Source organism: Protopterus annectens, chromosome 1.part1 (assembly GCF_019279795.1).
Source record: "Protopterus annectens isolate FY-2018-M chromosome 1.part1, PAN1.0, whole genome shotgun sequence".
NCBI lineage: Eukaryota > Metazoa > Chordata > Ceratodontiformes > Protopteridae > Protopterus > Protopterus annectens.
The window spans coordinates 1526948103-1526972021 of NC_056726.1; the positions used below are offsets into that span (position 1 = coordinate 1526948103).

General features: G+C 37.1%; 1 protein-coding gene across 2 annotated transcripts in view; it reads left to right on the plus strand.

The window, feature by feature from the left end:
• PACRG (parkin coregulated) overlaps positions 1–23919 on the plus strand; it is a 1708327-nt gene that overhangs the window by 760121 nt on the left and 924287 nt on the right. For both annotated transcript variants that reach the window (XM_044082855.1, XM_044082862.1), the window contains one exon: positions 10370–10519. In XM_044082855.1, coding sequence (XP_043938790.1) covers positions 10370–10519 — 150 coding nt within the window. The remainder of the gene's footprint in view (positions 1–10369; positions 10520–23919) is intronic.

Consider the following 23919-nt stretch of genomic DNA (forward strand, 5'->3'; position numbering starts at 1 on the left):
GTAATCGTAGAGAGTATAAGAGTAAGTAGTGCTTATGGTTTATTAGTGCTAACTTGTAAAATTACTTATTTGGACCAGTGAGGGCCTTAGAATGAGAATATGGTGTTTACTTTGAGAGATAGAGCAGTTCTAAGGGAAAAAGTGAAGAGCAGACTTTGTGGAGCCAGGAATAGTTTAAACCCAATTAGGCAGTGCTGCCCGATGTTGCAAAACGTGCAAAATAGGGTTTTAAGAGAGGGAGATCAAGGAGTTAGGAATTGACCCAAAATAGCCAATAAAACTACAGTTTCAAGGCAGTAACCACTCCCACAGCGGCAGGCAAGCTGCTCAATGTTTATCACTGCCACTGATGAACACAGACACTTCCCTTTAGCCCAAGCAAACAATGCCCTCCAAGAAACTTACAAACAGTTCAGAACAGCACATCTGTAACTGAACTTTTTTAAATCTCAGAAAAGTGGGGAAAAATCAAGATTTTGTTGTTTTTTTGTTTTTTTTTTTTACGGAAAGCAGAGGTTAACAGGTATCAACAAGTTAGAACCGTGCAGTAAATGACCCCACACTTGAGTGCTAGGCCAGAAACAGATAAAATGCAAGTTTTAAGAAAAAAAACAATTTTAAAAATAATTGCAGGCAGGAAATTCAATAATCAGCTCTAGGTTGTGTTCTAAATACAGTTACCAACACAGAAATCAAGTTTAACAAGCCAGAAAATGCTCAAAAGTAGGCAGCAATGCAGAAAAACTTAACAAATAATCTGAAGCAAAATACTTAAAATCTCAAAAGTGGCTCCTTTCTTCTCTCAGCGTTTTCTCCTCTTGGTGGGTGCTTCACCAACAGCCAACAAGTCTGAAAAGATGCCAAAACCATGAGGCAATCGGGTTTTAAGAGAGGGAGATCAAGGAGTTAGGAATTGACCCAAAATGGCCAATAAAACTACAGTTTCAAGGCAGTAACCACTCCCACAGGGGCAGGCAGGCTGCTCAATGTTTATCACTGCCACTGATGAACACAGAGACTTCCCTTTAGCCCAAGCAAACAATGGCCTCCAAGAAACTTACAAACAGTTCAGAACAGCAAATCTGTAACTGAACTTTTTTAAATCTCAGAAAAGTGGGAAAAAAGCAAGATTTTTTTTTTTTTTTTTAAGGAAAGCAGAGGTTAACAGGTATCAACAAGTTAGAACAGTGCAGTAAATGACCCCACACTTGAGTGCTAGGCCAGAGACAGATAAAATGCAAGTTTTAAGAAAAAAAAACGATTTTAAAAATAAGTGCAGGCAGGAAATTCAATAATCAGCTCTAGGTTGTGTTCTAAATACAGTTACCAACACAGAAATCAAGTTTAACAAGCCAGAAAATGCTCAAAAGTAGGCAGCAATGCAGAAAAACTTAACAAATAATCTGAAGCAAAATACTTAAAATCTCAAAAGTGGCTCCTTTCTTCTCTCAGCATTTTCTCCTCTTGGTGGGTGCTTCACCAAGAGCCAACAAGTCTGAAAAGATGCCAAAACCACGAGGCAATCGGGTTTTAAGAGAGGGAGATCAAGGAGTTAGGAATTGACCCAAAATGGCCAATAAAACTACAGTTTCAAGGCAGTAACCACTCCCACAGGGGCAGGCAGGCTGCTCAATGTTTATCACTGCCACTGATGAACACAGAGACTTCCCTTTAGCCCAAGCAAACAATGGCCTCCAAGAAACGTACAAACAGTTCAGAACAGCAAATCTATAACTTAACTTTTTTAAATCTCAGAAAGGTGGGAAAAAAGCAAGATTTTTTTTGTTTTTTTTTTGTTTTTTTTTTAAGGAAAGCAGAGGTTAACAGGTATCAACAAGTTAGAACAGTGCAGTAAATGACCCCACACTTGAGTGCTAGGCCAGAGACAGATAATGCAAGTTTTAAGAAAAAAAAAACGATTTTAAAAATAAGTGCAGGCAGGAAATTCAATAATCAGCTCTAGGTTGTGTTCTAAATACAGTTACCAACACAGAACACAAGTTTAACAAGCCAGAAAATGGTAATAATTTAAATATGAAATGTATTTCCATTAATGTAAATAGTCTGAATAACAAATTGTAAAAGGAGAAGTACTTTAAATATTTGAAGATGTGTAATGCACACATTGTTTTTGCAAGCAACACACCTTATACAAGAAGACATAAATAAAATTAACACAAATGACTACACAGTTTGACTAAGTTCACACTATAAGTAAAAGAAGAGAGGAGTAGCAGTCTTACGGAAAAACTCAATCTTAATGCCAAACATTTTATGACAGAAGAGGTATGTTCTCTTTAGTAATGATATCCATAAATGGGAAGATATATACTCTAGCAAACATTTATTGGATACCTGCATTAGGTGTCAAAGTAGCCAAGCAGCATTTAGACGACATTGTACACCACATTAAAGGGGAAAAAAATCATAGAAGGAGACTTTAATTGTGTAATGAATGATGAGAACACTGATGCTCGAAACACATGAAAAAAATAGCAATTTCTAAGGTGCTGTCTGATTTTACTGAAACTTTTAACATCATAGACATTAATGAATATGCTGATCCTAATACATTATTCTTTACACATTACTCTCATTGACATGGCACACATTCATGAACAGATAAACTATACATACTGTACATCTGGAGCCTTTCTCCCCGGGCCTCCACTGAAAATTGGCTTTGTTCCAAGTCAGACTCTCCCAGTTAAAAAAATGATAAAAAAAAAACTTCAAGAGATCTAACTACAAAGTTGGACAAAGTAAAAGTAGTCACATGCCCATTGTCAGACCATAATGCAATTTCTTTTGATTTAGATTTAAATACAAAACAAAGAATAACTGTAACTAGAATTCCTTCATACATAACAAACTTAAAGGATTTTAAGGAATTTTATGTTAAAGAGATATAAACATTTTTAGACAAATTTTACTGATGATATGTCAGAGATATATATTTGGGACTCTTTCAAGTCATATTTACATGGTAAAGAATTAACATGGATTTAAAACAAGAAAAGGCAATAGGACAAAGCCTTACTAGAATTCCAAGCAAGAATCAATATAATAAAGTTAGATATTCAGAAGGGAAAGGCAAATTTAATAAGTGAATTAGATGACATGAATAAAAAAATATTTAGACGCACTACATTTTAAGACAATGATAAATTTAAAGAAGAGCAAACTATGTTCTTGTTTGATGAACCCCAGAAATCAGAAAAGAATAGCAAATAGAACTAAAAAGATCTTAAAAACTATTCAAATAAATGAAATATACATTCCAGAACAAATAAATAAAGTATCAGACTTAGATGGGACACAAGAAGCATTCACATTATGCTTTCATAAAGTTAATACCCAAAATGGAATAATAGAACCTCAAAACATATTAAAGTCTTTCTTTAGAAGGCATATCACAACCAAACGAACAGATGATCACATAAAATTAATATGCAAACTAATAAATACGACTGAACTTAAATCTCAAGTTAAAAATTTAGAGCCAAACAAAGCACCTGACATAGATTATATGATCCCAGAAATGTTCACATTATTAATCAAAGAAGCTCTGGCACTACTATTAAAAGTGTTTATGTTACTAAAGGAAAATAAAAATATTCCTCCTTCTTGGAAATATACAACAATATCACCTATTTTGAAACCAGATAAAATGCAAAGGAATGCTCATCTTATAGACTTATATCTTTACTAAATGTTGATTATAAAATGTTTATGACAATACATGCAGCTAAGATCGAACAACTACTTCCATTATCAATAGATGAGGATCAAACTGGCTTTATAAAAGACAGAAATATATATAATAACATTAAAATAATTATATCTTTAATTGATTACATTAATCATACAAAAAATAATATGAATATAGTCAGTTTAGACATAAATACTGGTTTTGATTCTGTCCATTGGGATTATCTATGGTCAGTTCTAAAAATATGAATTTTCTCAAAAATTCACACTATTCATTAAATCATTTTATGAAAAATCCTTAGCATATATAAAGATTGCATCATGCTTTTCTAAATCTTTTGCAAATACTAAAGGTATAAAACAGTGATGCCCCTTGCCTCCATTATTATTTGCCTAAGTAATTGAACCTTTTGCAAATTATATTCCAATGGATAAGAATATTAAGGGTATACAAATTGACAGTAGTCTGAAAATGAAGGTTTGGTTGTTTGCAGACAATATTTTGTTAACCTTAAAGGATGATAACACCTCTCTAAAAACTTTATTAAATTTAATTGAACAATTTCAGAAACTCTTGGGCCTAAATTTAATGAAAATACGACACAAGTATTACTTATAAACTCTAATAAGAAAGACATAGATAAGGATTGCTCTAAATATATAGCTGCTGACAATAAAATAAAATACTTAGAGGTTACATCAACAGATGAACTAGATAAGACAATAACAATAAACTACTCTAATCTTCTAAATAACATTAAAACACTCATTCAAAAATGGAATAAATACTTTTTTTATAATGGAGGACAGGCATTATATAATTAAAACGATTATTTTTCCATAAATAATATACTTCATACAAGCCTTTTCTATACATCCTCCTAAATCTTGCATAAACCATTATAATAAACTAATGCTAAACTTCTTATGGTATCCCAATAAACCAAGAATAGCTCAGAATCATCACTTAAATGACTGGAAAGCAAGAGGAATCAGTCTTCCAGATACAGAAATATATACACTGTCATCTAATATAAAAACAATATAATTATTGGTAAATAAGGCTTATTCTGACAGATGGAAACACATACATGAAAGGATATGGCTAAAAACAGGTCTTACATTACCATCACAATACACTGAGTTGGTATCAAATAATTTTCTTTGGATGATGAGAGGACATTTTAGAGAAAACAAACAGCAGCACATAAGTTCTAAGTTTATAAAAATATTAAAAGGATATAAAAACCTTATGAATAGGAATTCCATCATAAAAGCTTGGTTATTCTTGCTATATCCTATTTCATGCACACAAAATAACATTAAAACTTTTGATAGAGATATAATCAAGACTCCTAGAAAGCATGAATGGAACTGTCTTACTGGCATCAGTTACTAGATTCTGGAAAAGTTTTACCAATAGAACAAATAAGAAATTAATTTGATTTGTATAATGATCTACGGCTAAGACAGTACATTTTAAACAGAACAGAGACAATGCAATTAACAACCAGACAAAATATACTTAAATTTTTAAACAGAATAGAGACAATGCAATTAACAACCAGACAAAATATACTTAAATTTATAGAACATTTGGTCTTCTCAACATGGAAAAGGTTACTTATCAAACATCTATAAAATAATTAAAGAAACAAAATTATACCATACAGAGAATCTTTGCGACTGCTATAAAACAATAAATAATCAAATTCCAAATGAAAATGACAAGAAATTAATACTTCTGTCCACAAAGCAAACATCTCTTTCATTCCAGTGGAAACTATTCACATGGAAATTTATTTATAGGTCATTTATAACACCACATAAAAATAGAAATAATGTTTAAAAACATATAGGATATTGGAGATAGAAAAGGAACTTGAAAGCAGATTGGAGGCATGTGTTTTATGATTATTTACTTAAGCCATTTTGGGATAAAGTTAATTTTTTCTTGCAGATAGTTTTTAATGATAATTTCCATGTGTCTGAATCTCTGCTTTTGTTTAATGCTTCCATACCCCATTGTGTTGCTAGAACAAAGTTTTCATTTTATGGACACTACTGGCTATAGCACACAAAACCGTTACTACAAATTGGAAAAGTGAGACTTCACCCTCATTTAAAGAATACAGAAACATTGTATTGAAAGTATTACAAATGGAAATAAGAACTATTAGAATGAGAACAGAAAGAACCACATCTTATTACAACTCATGGAAGAAAATGAACAAAATAATAGAGAGAGATGACTTTAATGCCTAATGGAATGAAGTTTTAAATGTAGAAATGTGTAACATCTTTTAAACATAGACACCTTTGTAAATAGTTTGTTGGTTTAGATTTTATAGTTGTTGACTGTATAATGTTGTTAACCTGTGTAATTTATGTTTTATATTGCAAAGTTATGAAATTAAATTAATTTTGTAAAATCAATAAAACATTTAAAAAAGAAATTATATGCACGTGATATTTTTGAAGTTACCACATGGACTATGGTGCATACAAACTGGAAAAACAAACCAGAGCTAGGACAGGTTTTGGCATGATTGTGCTATAATACAAATCATTTAGTATGTAAGAGTTTACATAATGCTATGATTTACTTTTGCAGTGAATTTCCACAAGGAAGATAGCATGGGTGTGCCAGGTACTTAACACAACAATACATCTTCCTGGAGAGGTTACTGTAAAGTAAAGCTATCCTGCCTCCTTTCTTCCAGTACTATTTTATATACAGTTTTGGTTTTTGGGGTTTTCTGTGTATGAACTACAGTTGTTCTTCATTTTAGTAATGCATTCTTATGTTCCTTTACATGTTTATGACTCTATCTCCAGGACTGCATTTCCTTGCCACCACATACTGCTGCATGGTATCTATAGATTCAAAGAAGTGAAGAGAACCTGGACTAGGGCCAGTTCTGGTATTCTATGTCAGCCTTACCCACTTATGCACATTCTTGCACAGATTAAGACCTATATTACACCTTGCAGGTAAAAGGACAGCTGAGAAAAAAAAAACAGCCAGGACAAGGGACACATAGGGTCAGTAAACCCAAATCTTACAGTTTAAGATTACATTAAGCTCTACTTGAAGACCTACTGTTGTAGTAGGTGCCTTTCACAACTGTACTTATTTCACTGTTTTATTTCAGCATATTTAATTTTGTAACTCTCACATTTTCCAATATGTTTGACCCCAAACATCACAGAAAGTGATTTATTTGTAGCATATCATGCTAGCTGGCACTTGTATGAATACCTTTAGATGACGGTGATTATTGTTAAAGAAAAAAGTCATGGAAAGACTTAATAGGGAATTAATCACCCAGGATATAAGGAATCTAAAAAAACTGGAACTGTCTCAGTTGGTTATTTGTAAAGTGCAGGTCATGCTTACTCAACCTGGTGGATTTTATTGAAAAGCTCTCCAAATCAGTGGATGAGGGCAAAATGGTACATGCCACATATCTCTACCTGGCAAAGCTTTTACCACAATTCCCCAGTCAGGCATAGTAGAAAAGCTAAACAAACTGTTAATAACCCCCTATGTCACCTGCTGGTTTGACAACAGGCTCACAGATAATCAAAATAGGGAAAGTTACCTCCACAAAGAAACAGTCACCAGTGGAGTTCCCTAGGTTCTGTGCTGGGAAGTATCCTGTTTGGCATCTACTTTGCTGAAGTAAAAGCCAGTACCAAAGAGCTCTGGCTGACTGTGTTTTCAGATGAATGCGAGCTAGGAGCAGCCATTCAGTCCCCAAATGACATAGCCATCCTGGAGGAAGGTTTGTCCCAAATAAATAACTGGTGCCAAAATCAGGGGCTGAAACTAAATGCCAAAAAATGCATTATTGTATCATTTGAGATGTCATCTACCCCAAAGAACTACCACATTGCCATACACCCCTAAGAGCTGACCCAGTTGTTCAGGATTAGAGAGTTTATCTGGTGAGTGACTTAACTTTTAACCAACAAGTGTTTATTGTTATAAGAAAGTTCTGAATTGTACAGCGTATCAACAAAGGGATTGTGTCTAAATCTAGGGATTTCATTGCCCTAATTTACTCAGCCCTTATTAGGGCAGTCATTGAATATAACACCCATTTTGGCATGTATCTGTCTAGACCCATGCAACAACTTGAATGCCCATAGAAATACCTTATTAAAAGGATACAAGGTCTAAACATCATGTCTTACATGGACCAACTCAAAGCCCTGTCACTATTCTTGGTATCCTACAGACTGCTAAGAGGTGACCTATGTCTAGCATAGAATGCATTTTCAAACCCATTACTGATGGATTTACTGCACATCAGCAAGTCAAATGGCATCAGAAATACTCAGTCTAGGGATCTAAGCCTCTTTTGCAACATGAACAGAAGGACGGGTATATCTCACAGAGGATACTGCTGCTCTGGAACAGATTACTTAGCCACAAAAAACAAAGTTCATCCCTGTCCATATTCAATCACAATTTAGATTTATGGATGGGAAACAGAAAATTTACCCAGGACTGCCTCCTGTACTACTAATGGATAGAGGCAGATCCTAAATCCCATGCATGTGTCCCCTCCAATTGTCTATGGTATGATCCAGTTATTCTCAATAGGATAATATATCCTCCATGGTATGTGTAAAGCTATTCTAGGGCAAATGGGAGGAGTTATTTTGAGCACAAAAAGGGGAATTGGCTAGGCTTAAAATGGCCCACAAGGGCAGCTTGCCTAGTACATGCCTATGAACCTATAAAAACATAGCTACAATGATAGCAAATGAAAATCAAATAGCAGCTTTGTGAGTGATTCAACTGAGAGCAGTACAGGGTAGATCTAACAGAGAAGGTTGGCTAAACAGTGCAGAAATCCATCTGCTTTTTATTTTTCATTTCCTTTGTTAGACTATTGTTCACTAATTATTTACCAGACATGTCTGCATCTGCCTGAGCTATCCCATGTGTGCAGACTTGTATTTGCACACTAGTGATCGGCACTCTTCTGTGGTACCGTTAATGTGCAAATACCAGGATTTGCATTTAAACATCAAGATTATGTTTTCCTAGGGATGTCTCATTTCCTCCAGATACTGTAGTTTCAGAGCTGGTAGATATATATGTCTCTTTCTCTATGTATATTTATTATTTATATATATAGACAGATATAGATATGCATATATATATATATATATATATATATATATATATATATATATATATATATAAAGAGAGAGAAAGATGAATGTCTATATCTAACGTGCTCTACTGAAAAAGAATGAATGAACTAAACATCAAAATTTACAAGGTCAGTCACAAAAGGTCCACTTTGCAAACATTGACATGCTACTACGCATGCGCCGAACAAAAATCTTGGTGCATGCAAACCAAATTTTCAAAAAATAACCTTAAACATCCTTTTTTTGCAGATGAGCAACCCCCCCTGCACTCCCCAAACACCCTGTTAACTATATATGCTAACTCTCAGAACACACAAATCTCAGGGAAAAGGCATATTTCTTTACCGCAAGAATTGTGAGATCTTGCACAACTGTCGACCATCTGTGGAGTCAACTAAATTTTGTGGACTAAATAGATGTTGACCAAAGGAAGATGTGATTAAAATCAGCCCCCCCCCCCACACACACACACACGTGTGTGTGTGTGTAGCTGTGGTATGGAGGATATTGGAGAGGCTAGGCCCACCTGCAAAAATCATTTACTTATTTATGTATGTTGGATACTTTTGTATTTTCAGTTGCTGTCTATGGTTGAGTGTCTGTGATTGCGCTTGTGAGGAAGCCCTAATCTACATAAACTAATGGCACTTGAACTGCTTACACTGACGTATCTTACACAGTCTCACACAGGGCCTTTGAAATGCCTGTGTACTGGCCTCAGTTACAGGTGAGCTAATGAGGATTGCCTGTGATCTTTCTATCCAGCACCACTTTGCCTCGTGCACACAACTTACCTCTTAAAGAAGATACCAGCTCTTAACTGATTGATTTACCTCCACCACCACCCCTTGCAAAAAAAAGTATATAGCATTTTTTTTGTTTTCTTTTTATATTTCCTTTCTTTGTTTTTATGTTTCAGTAAGTTCTTGATTTTTTCATCTGTTTGAAAGTCAAGATTCCCATATTTCCATTGCCAGAATTTTGAATGGGAAGAAGTAAATATTAAGAACGAGAACAGTAAATATTTCTTCAAGCATCTTTTGCTATAAAGATATATGAATGCTTGTAGATTTCACTAGATTTTCCAAGAAAAGTTTTCATAGAAATGTATGCAAAATGTACTTGCTGTCATATGACATAATAAAGTCGTCCTAAGTAAAAGAAAGTAATATAGTTTGTTGATTAAAGTGCTTGACTGCAAAGCTGGTGAACTTCAACTCTTCATCCAGTTTACACATTGTACTGCTGTGAGAAAGACTTTTAAATTTCCTGTGCTACTAAGTTTGCCTTGTAAAATAACTCTGAGAACCCTGACGGAAATTCCTGGTTACCAAATTCTAAAATAAAAAAGAAAAATACATTTCAATTTGAAAGCTATCACTTCTGCTTTAAAACCAGTGGTGCAGGTTTGTATACTAGTTGCTATCATTAGTGAGAACACAACGATTGAGTCTTAATTTTAGATGTTTTCTTTCTGTTTGTGCAGATGCGCTGAATACCCGCAACAAACAGGTCATCTGCACAACTCTGAAAGTCTTGCAGCATCTGGTTGTGTCAGCTGATATGGTTGGTGAAGCTCTGGTACCATATTACAGGCAAATTCTGCCCATACTGAATATATTCAAGAGCAAGAACGGTAAGTGACATCTTCACTGGCTGGCCTCGAAAGTCACATTGAAGCCTGCAATTTTACTTTTTTTTTTTTTTTTTTTGAGGCTACTGAGAAAATTGTTTCCACAGAGTTTAAGTAAAATGCATTTGCTGTCATGAGGCATAATACAGTCTTATTAACTAGTAAAGCTGCCTGCCACATGGTACTAGTAAGGTAATCTATCACAATATGAAAATCCACTCATTGTACCATAGGAGCATTTACTTTGATAACCGTGATGGATATATTAAGATACTATGTGGTCATTAATGCATTTTCCTCTGAAAATTGAATTCTAAAGGTGTGCAAAACCCATATTCATAAAGACAATATTCTGCTGGCACTTAACAGTTCTTTGAGCTCATTTTTTATTACAATACCTGCATTATGGTACTTTCTTGCAAAATCAGTTTCTTGTTTTATGTCATTGTATTGATCCCTCTGAATTCATTGCTTTGTCCGACTGCATTGATGTCTTTGTATTTAAATAACTGGATCTTCAGCCGAGGAATTTCTTTTATTGTTAATTTTCAAACAAAATGAGCCTGACTGTGAATAAATGGCGTGATTTGCTTGTTAGACCACCATCTTGGGAATGGGAAAGTCATAGATTCAAATAGAACTCAAGCTGCCAGATCACATCTGTAAATGCAAAGTCAAATATACACCTTAGCTCTAAAGTCATAGCAGCTGAGGAGTGTGCAAGATAGGCTCCCTTGGTAAATGAGAGGCAGCATTCCTGGCAGATAAATATGCTTAATGAAAATGAGAGAGTGAGAGGAAAAGATATACAGGAAAAAGAGAACATCCACTACTGACTTTCTTGATAAAAACAGCAGACTTTAAGAGAAGTATAGCCCATAATCTTTGATTTTCTTGCCGCATTATGTTCTTCCATAGTATGTTAAACAGACTAAAGCTGAAAGCTTCTAGGTGACACCTGTAAAGAAATATTTGTGTTTAATAGTCTTACCTGGTTAATAGTCATCAAATAAATAACGAGTGAGACTAGATCACTTAGTATAACTAAACTGAAATAATGAAGTTATAGTAGTCAATGCCATCAGCGGCAGTTCCTAAATTCATGGATGGACTCTATCGTGGTTCACTGAGCCCCTAACGTGACTCTGTGATCCAGTCCTGGACCCATAGACATTCTCTCAACAACTGTAGATGTTTCCATGCGAGAGTCCTGTCCACTGATGAGGGCTTCTATCCTTTTCCTGCTCAGATTCACTGGTTTCACTTTGACAGATCTTTCTAAGTCATTGCATAAACTACTAGATCACTCTCTCTCTCCAGGAATATTTGTAGCATGTCCTTATGTGTGATGGAGGGCACATACTTTGTTACAGCAGTAACTGTTTATGTGGACAAGGCATGCTATTTTCATTTTGTGCACTGCCTTGAGGTTCCTGTTCTGCAGCATGACTAAGGTTTGAATGAGAGAAGGAGAACACTGCTTCCCTTCACATGCCATTAACTGCCCCACATATAACCATTACACGGGCTCAATTTCATTTAAGTTTGCGAGAAGTGCTTTTATTATTATTCCATGGAAGCCATTGAAACTGCCCAAGCACAGGATAAAATGTTTTAGCAATTAGTAGCTTTCTCCACCTAAATCTTTAAAAGAATAGTATAATGTTACTGTGCTTTTTAGATGCTACTGTTGCTGTTGTTTCCCCTTCTTTTTTAATAAATATATTTAACAGTATTTAAAATATAAATATTTGGTCACATTTCTACATGCTGATAGTAATTTCCAGATGGTTAACAACTGTGACCTTATGACAGTATCAAACAGCATACAACAGCACACCCACAGGAAATTATTAACTTAAATAATAGGGCATACATTATGTGCATTGTGGTGGGATGGTGATTTAGCTTAGACTACTAGGAATACAACACAAAGTGGGGGATTCACTCATACCTTTATGATACTGTAATATCATGATGTCTGGAGTGTAGTATGATGAGTAGAAAATATGTCTTCTTTTATTAGTAGAGAAATACAGTAGTGCTTATTAATATTTTTTAGCAAAAAAAAATACCTTTGACAGGTATAGTCTCAGTACATGATGGGTCTATATCATATGAGCGAATCGCACAAATTGCGAACGCTCATAATATCGAATGTACCGGACCTCAAACTTCCTATTGTGGGGGGCTGTGCCCCCTGCTAAATATATATTCCAACTCTGAGATCGCACTACAGTGAGGAAAGCAAAATATCCCATTCTTCACTGTACCGTGATCTCAGAAAAAACACTTTGAGGTCCGGTACGTTCGATATTATGAGCGTTCGCAATTTGTGCAATTCGCTCATATGATATAAACCCCGTACATGACTGTATTGGTAAATCATCTCAAATTCAACTCATTCTATTTTACTGTATTTAGATGTTTAGTAGTCATAACTCTGGTCATAGCTTCTGACAGAATACAAAACTGCATACCATGTTTAGAGATAACACATTAGTTGACCTGCTGCAGGATCAATGGCATAGTTTATCAATGTACGTGGTATGGATTGTTGGATGTAGCTTTCTCAGTTTATGTTTACGTACAAAGAGAATGTATACAAATACCTAAACATGTGTATGTGTGTAAGCATGGGTGGGCGACTGATCACACAGGCTATCAGTAGTGCAGATCATTTTACTCCCTGAGACCACAGTACAATAGGGAGTAAGACTACATCATTTTCCTTTTGTTGTACAATCTCACTGTTAGTGTGTGTGTGTGTATATATATATATATATATATATATATATATATATATATATATATATATATATATGTGTGTGTGTGTGTGTGTGTGTGTGTGTAAATACACACACAAACACACACACACACAAGTGTGTGTGTTCATATATATATATATATATATATATATATATATATATATATATATATATATATATATATATATATGAATATAAATAGAAAAAGATACAGGAAGTGGGGGTGGAAGAAAATCAGTAAAAGGCCAAAGCCTGTGTTGAACAGTGTAAAACGTGTGTGTGTGTATGTGTGTGTGTGTGTGTGTGTGTGTGTGTGTGTGTGTGTGTGTGGACACACACACACATATATCTATATCTATATAGATATATATATATATATATATATATATATATATATATATATATATATATATATAAAAGGGGTGCAGAAAAATCAGTAAAAGGTCAAAGCTTTTGTTTAACAGTGTAAAACCTGTTACTTGAGAAACTTGAGGAGTTGGGAACTCAACTACAATTGCGTGTGCCTGTGCCTGTGTGTGTGTGTGTGTGTGTGTGTGTGTGTGTGTGTGTGTGTGTGTGTGTGTGTGTCTGTGTGTGTGTTACATATTTTCTGTTATTGAAGAGGGTGCTTTAATTTTTCCTGAAATATCATCTGCATTGGTTTCAGTGGTGGCACAGTGGCACAGCAAATGTGTTGTCACCTCACAGCAAGAGGTTCCTTGATTCTCAGCTGGGGTGCCTTTTGTGCGGCGTCTGCATTCCCCTCTTGTGTTCACGTGGGTTTCCTCCAGGTGCTCCGGTTTCCTGCCACATTCCAAAGATATGTAGCAGGTGGATTAGACTGTAAATTGGCCATAGGTGTAAATGTGCTTGCAAGTGTGTGGTGTGGAAGAACTACTGTAGCAGGGCTAGCCACCTAGTGGTGTGAACCTTGGATCTAGATGATGGTTACTGTTGAAGTGACACCCTAATGCCATATGCAAAAATGAGAAAAGGGGTTGTGGATGGATAGATGGATTGGTTTCAGAGCTGCTCTTCTAATTAGCACTTGTATCTGTTTCTAACAGACATCCGACTGACAGATGTTATACCTTACTGTTTTGTAAACTGATGTATGATGCAGTTATACATTGTACAGTTTAATAGTTTGGCTGGATTACTGTTGTCTATGTAGTCCCCCCCCCTTCATTTTCTGCACAACAATGTATTTTCAGCTGTAAAGTCAGATCCATTTATTATGTACAGAATTGTTAGTTTAATGTTTCATAAGTTAACACATAGAGGTCTCTGTTCTCCTTAGAGTACCTGAATAAGCCATTTGAATGCAAGATTATTCAATTTTATACACACTGATGGAATGTCAGACGTTGGACAGGTGCCCAAACCTTTCACTACTACGTGCAGTTTGGCTGAGAAAGCAGACCTCCCAAGTGTGGGCTGTAAATTCCTGTCATACAGTTAACCATTTGAATGAGATATGAGAACTTCTCTGTGTTTGACCTGATAAATTTCAGTATTTAAACCAAGTCGTGTTTGCAGTTTTGAAAGAATGTTTGCTATTTTCAATGTTGAAAAAAATGAAAGGGATTCTTTCATCAGTACCCCTCTTCTTTGCTATATGTTTGATTAATCATTTGGCTATGTCTGCTTTATTTCAGCTCATTACTTGCTGTATTGCACTTTTCACTTTCTACTTTCCCCACCATCATCCTTATCTTTTTATAATGTCCAGTTATCTGTTCGCTCGGCCCTTAAATAAGAGGATTCTTGTTTGGCTAGCACTTCTTAACATGCTAGAATATTCTGCTGTAGCTCCACTGGAAAGCCTTTACAGTAATGGTGTATCACATCATTAGTTTCAGGAAGGTAGAAGAAATCTGAGCTGCTTCAAACACACTGTGAGGGAGTCACGGAGGGATCTGGATGACATACACACTGCAGAGCAGAAAAAAATATGATAATCTACAGACAGTTTGTGATAAACAGAATATAGAGGAGGTGGTGTGTAAATTTTGAAGGCTGACAGTATTAGAGGGCTGAAAGTACTAGAAACAGATAAACAGTGCAAGAGCCAGTCGGCCCATAGATAAACTTGTTAACTGTCAACCTGATGAAATAGAAGGAGTGCTATGAATTACCATAATGAATGTTTTTCAAACAGGAAACACCAGAGGACATGTTTCTTTCAAGTGTTACGTGTGCCTTATATAAGAAAGTGGGAAAAAGGCAACTTACTCCAATGGCCTAAGATGATGTTGCACCCACCCCATTTTCTCCTACCACAGGGGCCACAGATTATGTGCGTCTCTGTACAAAACACTGCATATAGACTTACTGAAGAACAGTAGGTTAGTATTACTTGGTTAAGTAGAAGGGTGCGTTTTGCCTCATCAAGAAGCCTGGACAGAGGCAGCAGTGATAGCAACAAATTAATTGGTGTGTCAGTGGACTTACGAGTATTCATGATGGTTTCTAGGCATGAGTGTTGTTCTAGGGGGATCCAGTATATATCAGGCAGGGAAAGATGACTGACAACTCCAGCTGCTTTGGTAAGTATGCTTGAATCTCTTTCCTCATGTCTTCTATTTATTGGCCAAGTATTTTCATCCCCACATATTGCCTTTGTTAGGCGAGGTTAGTCTCATCAAATTACCTACCTAGCAAACCAAAATCAAAATGATATAAAGGCAGCACTGCCAACACAAAAACATTGCATTCCTCACAGGTATTCCTAACCATGGAAATATAGATGTATGCATCGTTTCAGAACACTGAAATAAACCCCACAGTGAAGGGATATTAACACCTACCACTGCTTCAGACCCAATGTAATACTTGAAGATGGATCTGGAGGGGAGTGTATCTGCGTTCCTAAAAAATATTTTACAGCCAGATACGTAATGCAGGGCAGTGACAGTGAGTGCCTCAACATCCTTCTCACGATATACAAAAAAACACAACATCACATTGTTTCCAACTACTACACCCCCTCCATGATTCCAGCAGACTATGAAGCATATCTAAACAAATTGACATCCCTCACTATAGAACCAAATACTAACCTCTTGGGTGACTTAAACAACCCCTCCATTAACAGAGGAACCAATACCACCACAAATTAGTATGCAGAAAAATTCTTGGACTTCAATAATACCAGCTCATTAGACCAGCTATTCCAACCCCTCAATAAGCAGCTCTAAAATAACGGACCAGGTTCTCACGAATATAACCTCCCCCAATGCTTGACATCCATAGTTAACAAATCAGTGGTCAAATCTGACCCTTTTATGGTTATTCTGTATAGGATCACACCTCAGTTAGCTTGAAACACCTATGTCTTCAGAGACTACTCCAAGGCAAATCTACTACAGATAACTGAAGACATGTTGAAATTCAAACCCCTCCTCACCTTGAGGACCTCATTTCACATGCTGTCACATTCATGGATAAGTTCATATCCACCCCCAAGCTTGCATTGAGGACTCTGTCCCCATAACTCGTAAATACAGTGTCAAATTCTTGAATAGCAAATTTGGTAGAGACCTGTTTTTAATAAAATATACAACAAGAGGAAGAAACTCACAGCCCACAAAAGCGCATTTAACACCCCATCAGTTACAGAAGAACATAAGAAGAGCAGCAATGGGCGGTGCAGTGGTGCAGTGGTTAACATTGTCACCTCACAGCAAGAGGTTCTCTGGTTCGATTCTCGGCTGGAGTGCCTTCTGTGTGGAGTTTGCATGTTCTCCCTGTGTTCGCGTGGGTTTCCTCCGGGTACTCCGGTTTCCTCCCACATTCCAAAGACATGCATCTGGAGCATTTCTCCCCGGGCCTCCACTGAAAACAGGCTCTGTGGAACCTAGTCGGACTTTCCCGGTCAACAAATGATAAATAAAATAAAACAAAAAAAACAAAGAAGTTAGAAACAAAATCAGTTCCTCCAAAAGCAAGTACAAAATGAGAATTGCCTCCCATGCTAAGGATAACCTGCTTAAGCCATGTCTGTAACCTTAGAAGCAGTACCCAACAATGCATTGAGTTAATAAAAAATAACAACACATACTCATTCCTGAGGACATAGACAGCATCTTAATGGACAAATTCAGCTCAAACTTTATTCCCCTATCTCCTTTTAATTATCCACAGCACATTAGCATGCCTACACCACCCCCAATCACTTCTGGGCAATTTCTAAGTGCTCTGTCCAAGGCTAAGAAGCACCAGCTCCAGGCTGACTTCTTGTCAGCCGCAGACACTGTCCTGCAGACTCATTATTACATCTGTTTAATTTCAGCCTCTCCACTGCATTCATGCCAGAAGTATGGAAAACTGTTGTAGTCATACCACTCCTCAAACGGGGACCCATTACTGATACTGCATCTATAGATCCATAAGTCTCAATAGCCTTAACTGCAAGGCAGTGGAGTGCATCATTATGGAATTCATTAATAAGGAAATACTGGCAAAAGCAACACTTCCACAGGAAAACTGTTAAAACACAACACTGAAACAGTTGTGAGAATCCAACAGAGGTTAAAAATACTGAACAAACAGGTCAATGACCATTCAAAAAACACCAGGCTGAAGCGGATAGCTAAAATAGAACCACGAATTTATTAAATATTCCTTGAAGCGCTTTTCGTCTGCTTCTTAAGCAGACTTCTTCAGAATACAGTTAGTAATCCAACCTCCTTCTTTTAAAAACCAAAAATGATCCACAGCTGTGTAGTTGATTGTTAATTAAAAATCTTAAAGGCGAAATGCTTCAAATTCAGAAAAATCAATCAACCTTAAGATGTGCAGTGCACATATACTAAACTAAAAATTAGCATATTGTTTATCACATGTTGATTACTTGAATTACATATAAACATAAAATAAAATAAAAATACAAAACTATGTTTTATATTAAAGTTAATATTAAGATACATAATAGCAGGACCAAAACATATGGATGGATGGTAAAGGAATAGCCTTGTGGAAAAAGCATGCACATACACGAGTCCCAACTGGTAAGATAAGTGCAGCAAATTTCAAATTAGGCATACAACAGGTATGACATCCCAAAACATGATGCAAAATCCAATAATTACAAAAATACATAAATCTGAATAGACTGATAACTAAGGAACAAAAGGGAAAATGGAAATGAGTGTAACTATGAACCAAAAAGTTTACACTTAATTTCCTGACATACTCCCATTGTTTTAGCTAAGGAAACACAACTGCCCGCTTCTACCTTTTAAGACTGTTAAGACTCAACAAGCAAGAGATTGAACATGCTTCGTTGAGACCGGGTGAATGGTAAACTTCCAACCTTATCTGCCAATGTAGTTCAAGTGCCAACAACTTCAGTGAAGCAGGGCCACCTCTATTGTCCGCAACTAACTGGTCAATGGCAATGAATTTAAATTGGTGGGAAGGAAACTCGACTACGTGTTTGGCAAGGGCGTTAGTTAATTTTTGTTTCTTGATGGCATACTGATGCTCGTAAATACGCTCCCTCAATTTACGTTCAGTCTTCCCCACGTAGTAAGCTGGGCAATTCTGACATGCCGCTAAATATACTAACATTTTAGAGTTACAGTTGTTTCTATATTTTAGTTTATACTCAAAGTTGTTCACGGAAAATCTACTAGATTCCGTAATCAAGTTGCAAAATTTACAAGCGTGACATTTAAACATACCCGGAGATCTAGTAGTAGGGGGTTTCATCTCGAACCATGACTTGAGATTCTTGTGCTTCCTATAAGTGACTTTAGGGCACAATCCAAGTTTAGAAAACACTCCGGGATCCGCCCTAAATAGTTGCCAGTTCTTCCTAACAATATTCCACAAAATGTCACTATCCATTGCAAAGGTGGTAATGAATCTAGGTAAATCTACCTCTAATGTTCCATCAGCAATACTTAAACTAGCTGAATTAACCACAGTTGATGGTAAGGTAGAAAAAACATTATCCTTGCTGGGTAAAAGTGGAACGTAGACCTTAGACCTCCTTTTACGAGTGACTTCCTCAATTAGATCATTGATAAGTTTGAAGGGATAACCCCGACTCAGGAACATCTCTTGAAGGGTAGTGCATTCAACTTCAAACATGTCGTCCCTACTGATGATCCTTGCTGCCCTAACAAGCTGACCCTTGACAACAGCACGTTTCTGTGTAAAAGGGTGACAGCTAGAGAAATGTAGCATGGTGTTGGAGCACGTGGACTTCCTATAAATTCTAGAAGTGTAACACAAGGAAGTGTTATTTTTCTCTAACAAGATGTCTAAGTACGCTATCTGTTTAACATTGAAGGTGGAAGTAAATTCCAAAAATTCCGTTGTGGCGTTAAGATAGTCGACGAATTCAACAGCTTGTACTTCGTTACCTTTAAACAGGATAAAAATATCGTCGAGGTAACGTGTGTAAAAAACGGAATGTTTACTGTACAAGGGATGGTTGAGAACAAATTGGTATTCCCACTGCGCCATTACCAAGTTCGCAACACTAGCCCCATAGGGCGAGCCCATGCCCACTCCCACTTTCTGGAGATAGTAGTTGTCTCCGAACATGAAATAATTCCTTGGTAAGGTTAAATCCAACAATTCACAAACCAAAGAAATATCATAGCTACTGGCCTCCCTAGCTTTCAATCTATCACCTACCCACTCGATTGCTGTTTCATGTGGGATACAGGTGTATAGATCTTTAACGTCCACTGTAAGGAAATTGTGACAGTCTTCATATTCAATCTCCTTCATTCTGGACAGAAAAGTCCATGAATCCTTACAAACCTGCGTTTCCATGACTATGTACTTGCTAAGTAAGTGGTCAACCACTTTAGCACAGGCGTAAGAAGGAGACCCTCGACTGTCAATAAGCGGACGCATGGGTGGATCAGTTAGGTTTTTGTGAATCTTGGGTATACCGAAAAAGTAGGGGGTCCTAGGATGAGAAGTGGTCATGTAATGGTATAAATCCAGATTAATCCTTGATTCCAAAAACATTTCCTCAATTTGCTCCTTAATGATCCGGTAGGCACCATTGATTTCATTCAAGGAACTCAGCGCATAAGAAGGGGTGTCCAATAAGGCCGACATACGATCAAAATAATCGTTATTGTCGAAAATCACCACTCCTCCTCCTTTATCGGGTTTACATATGCGTAAATTATTGGAACGCAAAACCTGTATAAGGTCAATTTCAGAGTTAGTAGAAGTGAACCCTCTTCGTGATTTGAAGTTGTTACCATTTAACACTTTCTTGGTTTTAGCACTTCTTATATCAACTTCACAAACTTGCTCAAAAGAGGACAAAAGAGGATGAAGGGGGGGATTATACGTACTTGGTATATGTAGAGAGTTAAGTACATCTGTGTATGCCCCCCCACCCATCATAAGCCTGAAATTAAGCTTTCTAGTGAAGGTTTTAATGTCAATTATAGCTTTAACCAAATCAAATTTGTGGTTTGGGACATATGTATGACCCTTGGCCATAAGGTCTGCCATTTCAGACGAAATAGGTGTATTAGAGAAATTGTAGACCTTAAAGTCACCTAAAGTATTGGTACTGATGACTGGACCAAGTTGGTCCTGATTCACATTCATGCCATTAAGTACACCTGGGGACAGTACTACTACTTCACTAGACCCTTCCTCACATAGACTGGGAGACGAGATAGTGGCTGTCAGTCCTTCTAACGGTTGGTCCTCCTCCGGTTCGGTTGATTCGGCCACTGTCGTTGGGTTTTGGGTCTTGTTCCTAAAAAATTCCCATGTGAATTGGCATTATTGTTACCATTAGTACTGTTCTTATTCTGTAACCTCTCACTCCTACGTAACTCTACTGAAGGGATACCATCATTGGAAATAGGATCTTCTTGTGTTATGTTGGAAAAATGGTCATCAGCATTGACAGTATTACCCAGATCATGGCGTGCGTTGTAATTGGAACTGAGTGGCCAAGGATTCATCCTTCGGACTTGCCCCGGAGGGGGGTTAGGGTACGCTGACCCCTCCCCGTATGCTTTTGAATCTCTTTCCAGCTTTTTAACCTTCACTGCCTTAAGTTTGGCTAAATAACTGTCAATGCTACTGTACAATCTTATATAATCAACCCTATACCGGTCAAAAGCCACATCCGCCTTTATGACCTTATCCAAGGCATTTGCTTCCAAATCAAGCTCTTCGACCTGTAAAGAATAAAATTTAATCATAACATTTAGTAATTCAAACCCATGCCTATCGTACATGGCAATCAACTCTTGATGAAAAACAGAATTACAGACCAAACCAGTAGGGTACTGAAAATGTCTAAGGCCCTTAGGCACAATTTTCCGAACTAGGCATTCATTGAAATAAGCAATTTCGAGTTGAAGTTTTTTAATTTTTAACATGATGTTATCTAAAGTTTTTAACTTGCCAGAAATGTCAGGTTCGGAAACAGAGCTTTGCGTGCCTGCTGTTGCGTTTTCAGGTTGAAATGAAGGGTTAGCACAAACCCAGTTAGCAAAATCTGGGCAGTTCGTAAAATTATTACTCACCACTGTCGGTGCGGTACTAGTCCCTGCTCCAGCCAAGTTGGAACCTACACCGGCATGTTGACAATTCTCGTTGAAAGGAAAGTTTAGACAAATACCTTCCCTTAAGTTATTGTTGGTTGAAATGTCTGTAAGCAGTCGACTACTGCTAGGATTAGGGACCCTTGGTACGTCATGCGAAGAGGTCGTAGAATTAGCATCAAACGCCGGCAAATAATGAGATGGGTGGTTTACAATAGACGAAACATGCTGTCGGTCGGGAGGTAAGTCCAAAACATGATTCTGCTGGTTGACATTGCATCCAGACGACGGAATTCTCCTCTGTCCTTCATTTGGAGTGACAACCGAACCTGCTGGTAGCAAGTTGACGTTCGACTCAGGAGCCGGAGTTCTCCTCTGCCTTCCTGCGTCGTCCTCTACTCTCCTTCCTATATCACCCTCTGCACTCCCGGCAGGTACAGGATCCATAGCTGGGATGTTATTATCCGGGGTAGTATACCCCTGGTATATCGCATTGGGCCCCTCCGCCGTTGCAGAATAAATTGGAATGTTCCTCAATGGTGCATGTGCACAAGCAACAACAGGAACATCATTATTGAAGTTTACGTTGCTGGCTGGAACCTCAAATGTCCCACATATAGGTGCACAGTCAGTTACGGGAGCAGAACTCACACTTACGTTAGACTTGGCGCCCTGCGCCTTCTCCAAAAGGTCTATCCTTTGTAGAATAGAATCAATCTTGCTGAATAATGAATCCAAAGATTTGTTGTTAAAACGGAACGAAACACAAGATGTTGGAGGTTGGATATTAGATGTAGAACTAGGAGGTTCTTTAACTAGGAGGTTCTTTACTGCCTGGCGAGCCCAATCTAAGAAGCTCAGGTGTACCATTAGGAAACTCACTACCTGCTTCAGTAACAGGATAAGACGACATACTGGCAAAAGCAACACTTCCACAGGAAAACTGTTAAAACACAACACTGAAACAGTTGTGAGAATCCAACAGAGGTTAAAAATACTGAACAAACAGGTCAATGACCATTCAAAAAACACCAGGCTGAAGCGGATAGCTAAAATAGAACCACGAATTTATTAAATATTCCTTGAAGCGCTTTTCGTCTGCTTCTTAAGCAGACTTCTTCAGAATACAGTTAGTAATCCAACCTCATCCTTTTAAAAACCAAAAATGATCCACAGCTGTGTAGTCCTGCAGACTCATTATTACATCTGTTTAATTTCAGCCTCTCCACTGCATTCATGCCAGAAGTATGGAAAACTGTTGTAGTCATACCACTCCTCAAACGGGGACCCATTACTGATACTGCATCTATAGATCCATAAGTCTCAATAGCCTTAACTGCAAGGCAGTGGAGTGCATCATTATGGAATTCATTAATAAGGAAATAGACAGTCTTCAGACCCTTGACCCAAAAGCAGCTTAGGTTTGTTAAAGGCAGATCATGAATCCTAAATCTGGTGAACTTTTTTGAACAAAAAAACAGAGGCATTAAACTCAGACAAATTGGTTCACACTGCATACCAAAACTTGGCCAAAGCCTTTGATATCAGTCCATATTCAAGCATTATTCTTAAGCTAATCCTACTAACTGTAAACCTTTGAGTTATCCACTGGATAACAAACTGGCTCACTGGCAGAACCCAGTCAGTGTAGGTGGCATCACTGTCATCCAAAAGAGCAGTAGCCAGTGGTGTCCCATAGGGATCTAACCAAGAACATGTTCTCTTTCACATATACTTCTCTGATGTCAACACTGACACCAAGTGCCTATGGCGGATGAAGTTTAAGGATCATTTCAGTCTCAGAGATATCATAACTACCCCAGATGACTTTGTGATTCTCCAAGAGGACCTAACACTCACTAAAGAGTTATCTATAGACCAGGGCGGCCTCAACTTAATGGCCAATAAGTTCAGCATTATGTCCTCTGATAAACCTTGACACCCATGCTTCTATCGCATAAACAACACACTTGTAAACCTTGACTTGCTCATTATGGACTTGAACATTTTCATTGACAGTGAACTATCCTTTAGCCACCATGTGAGCACGGTTGTTAGGAAATACTTTTATGTTGCCAGATTAATCATC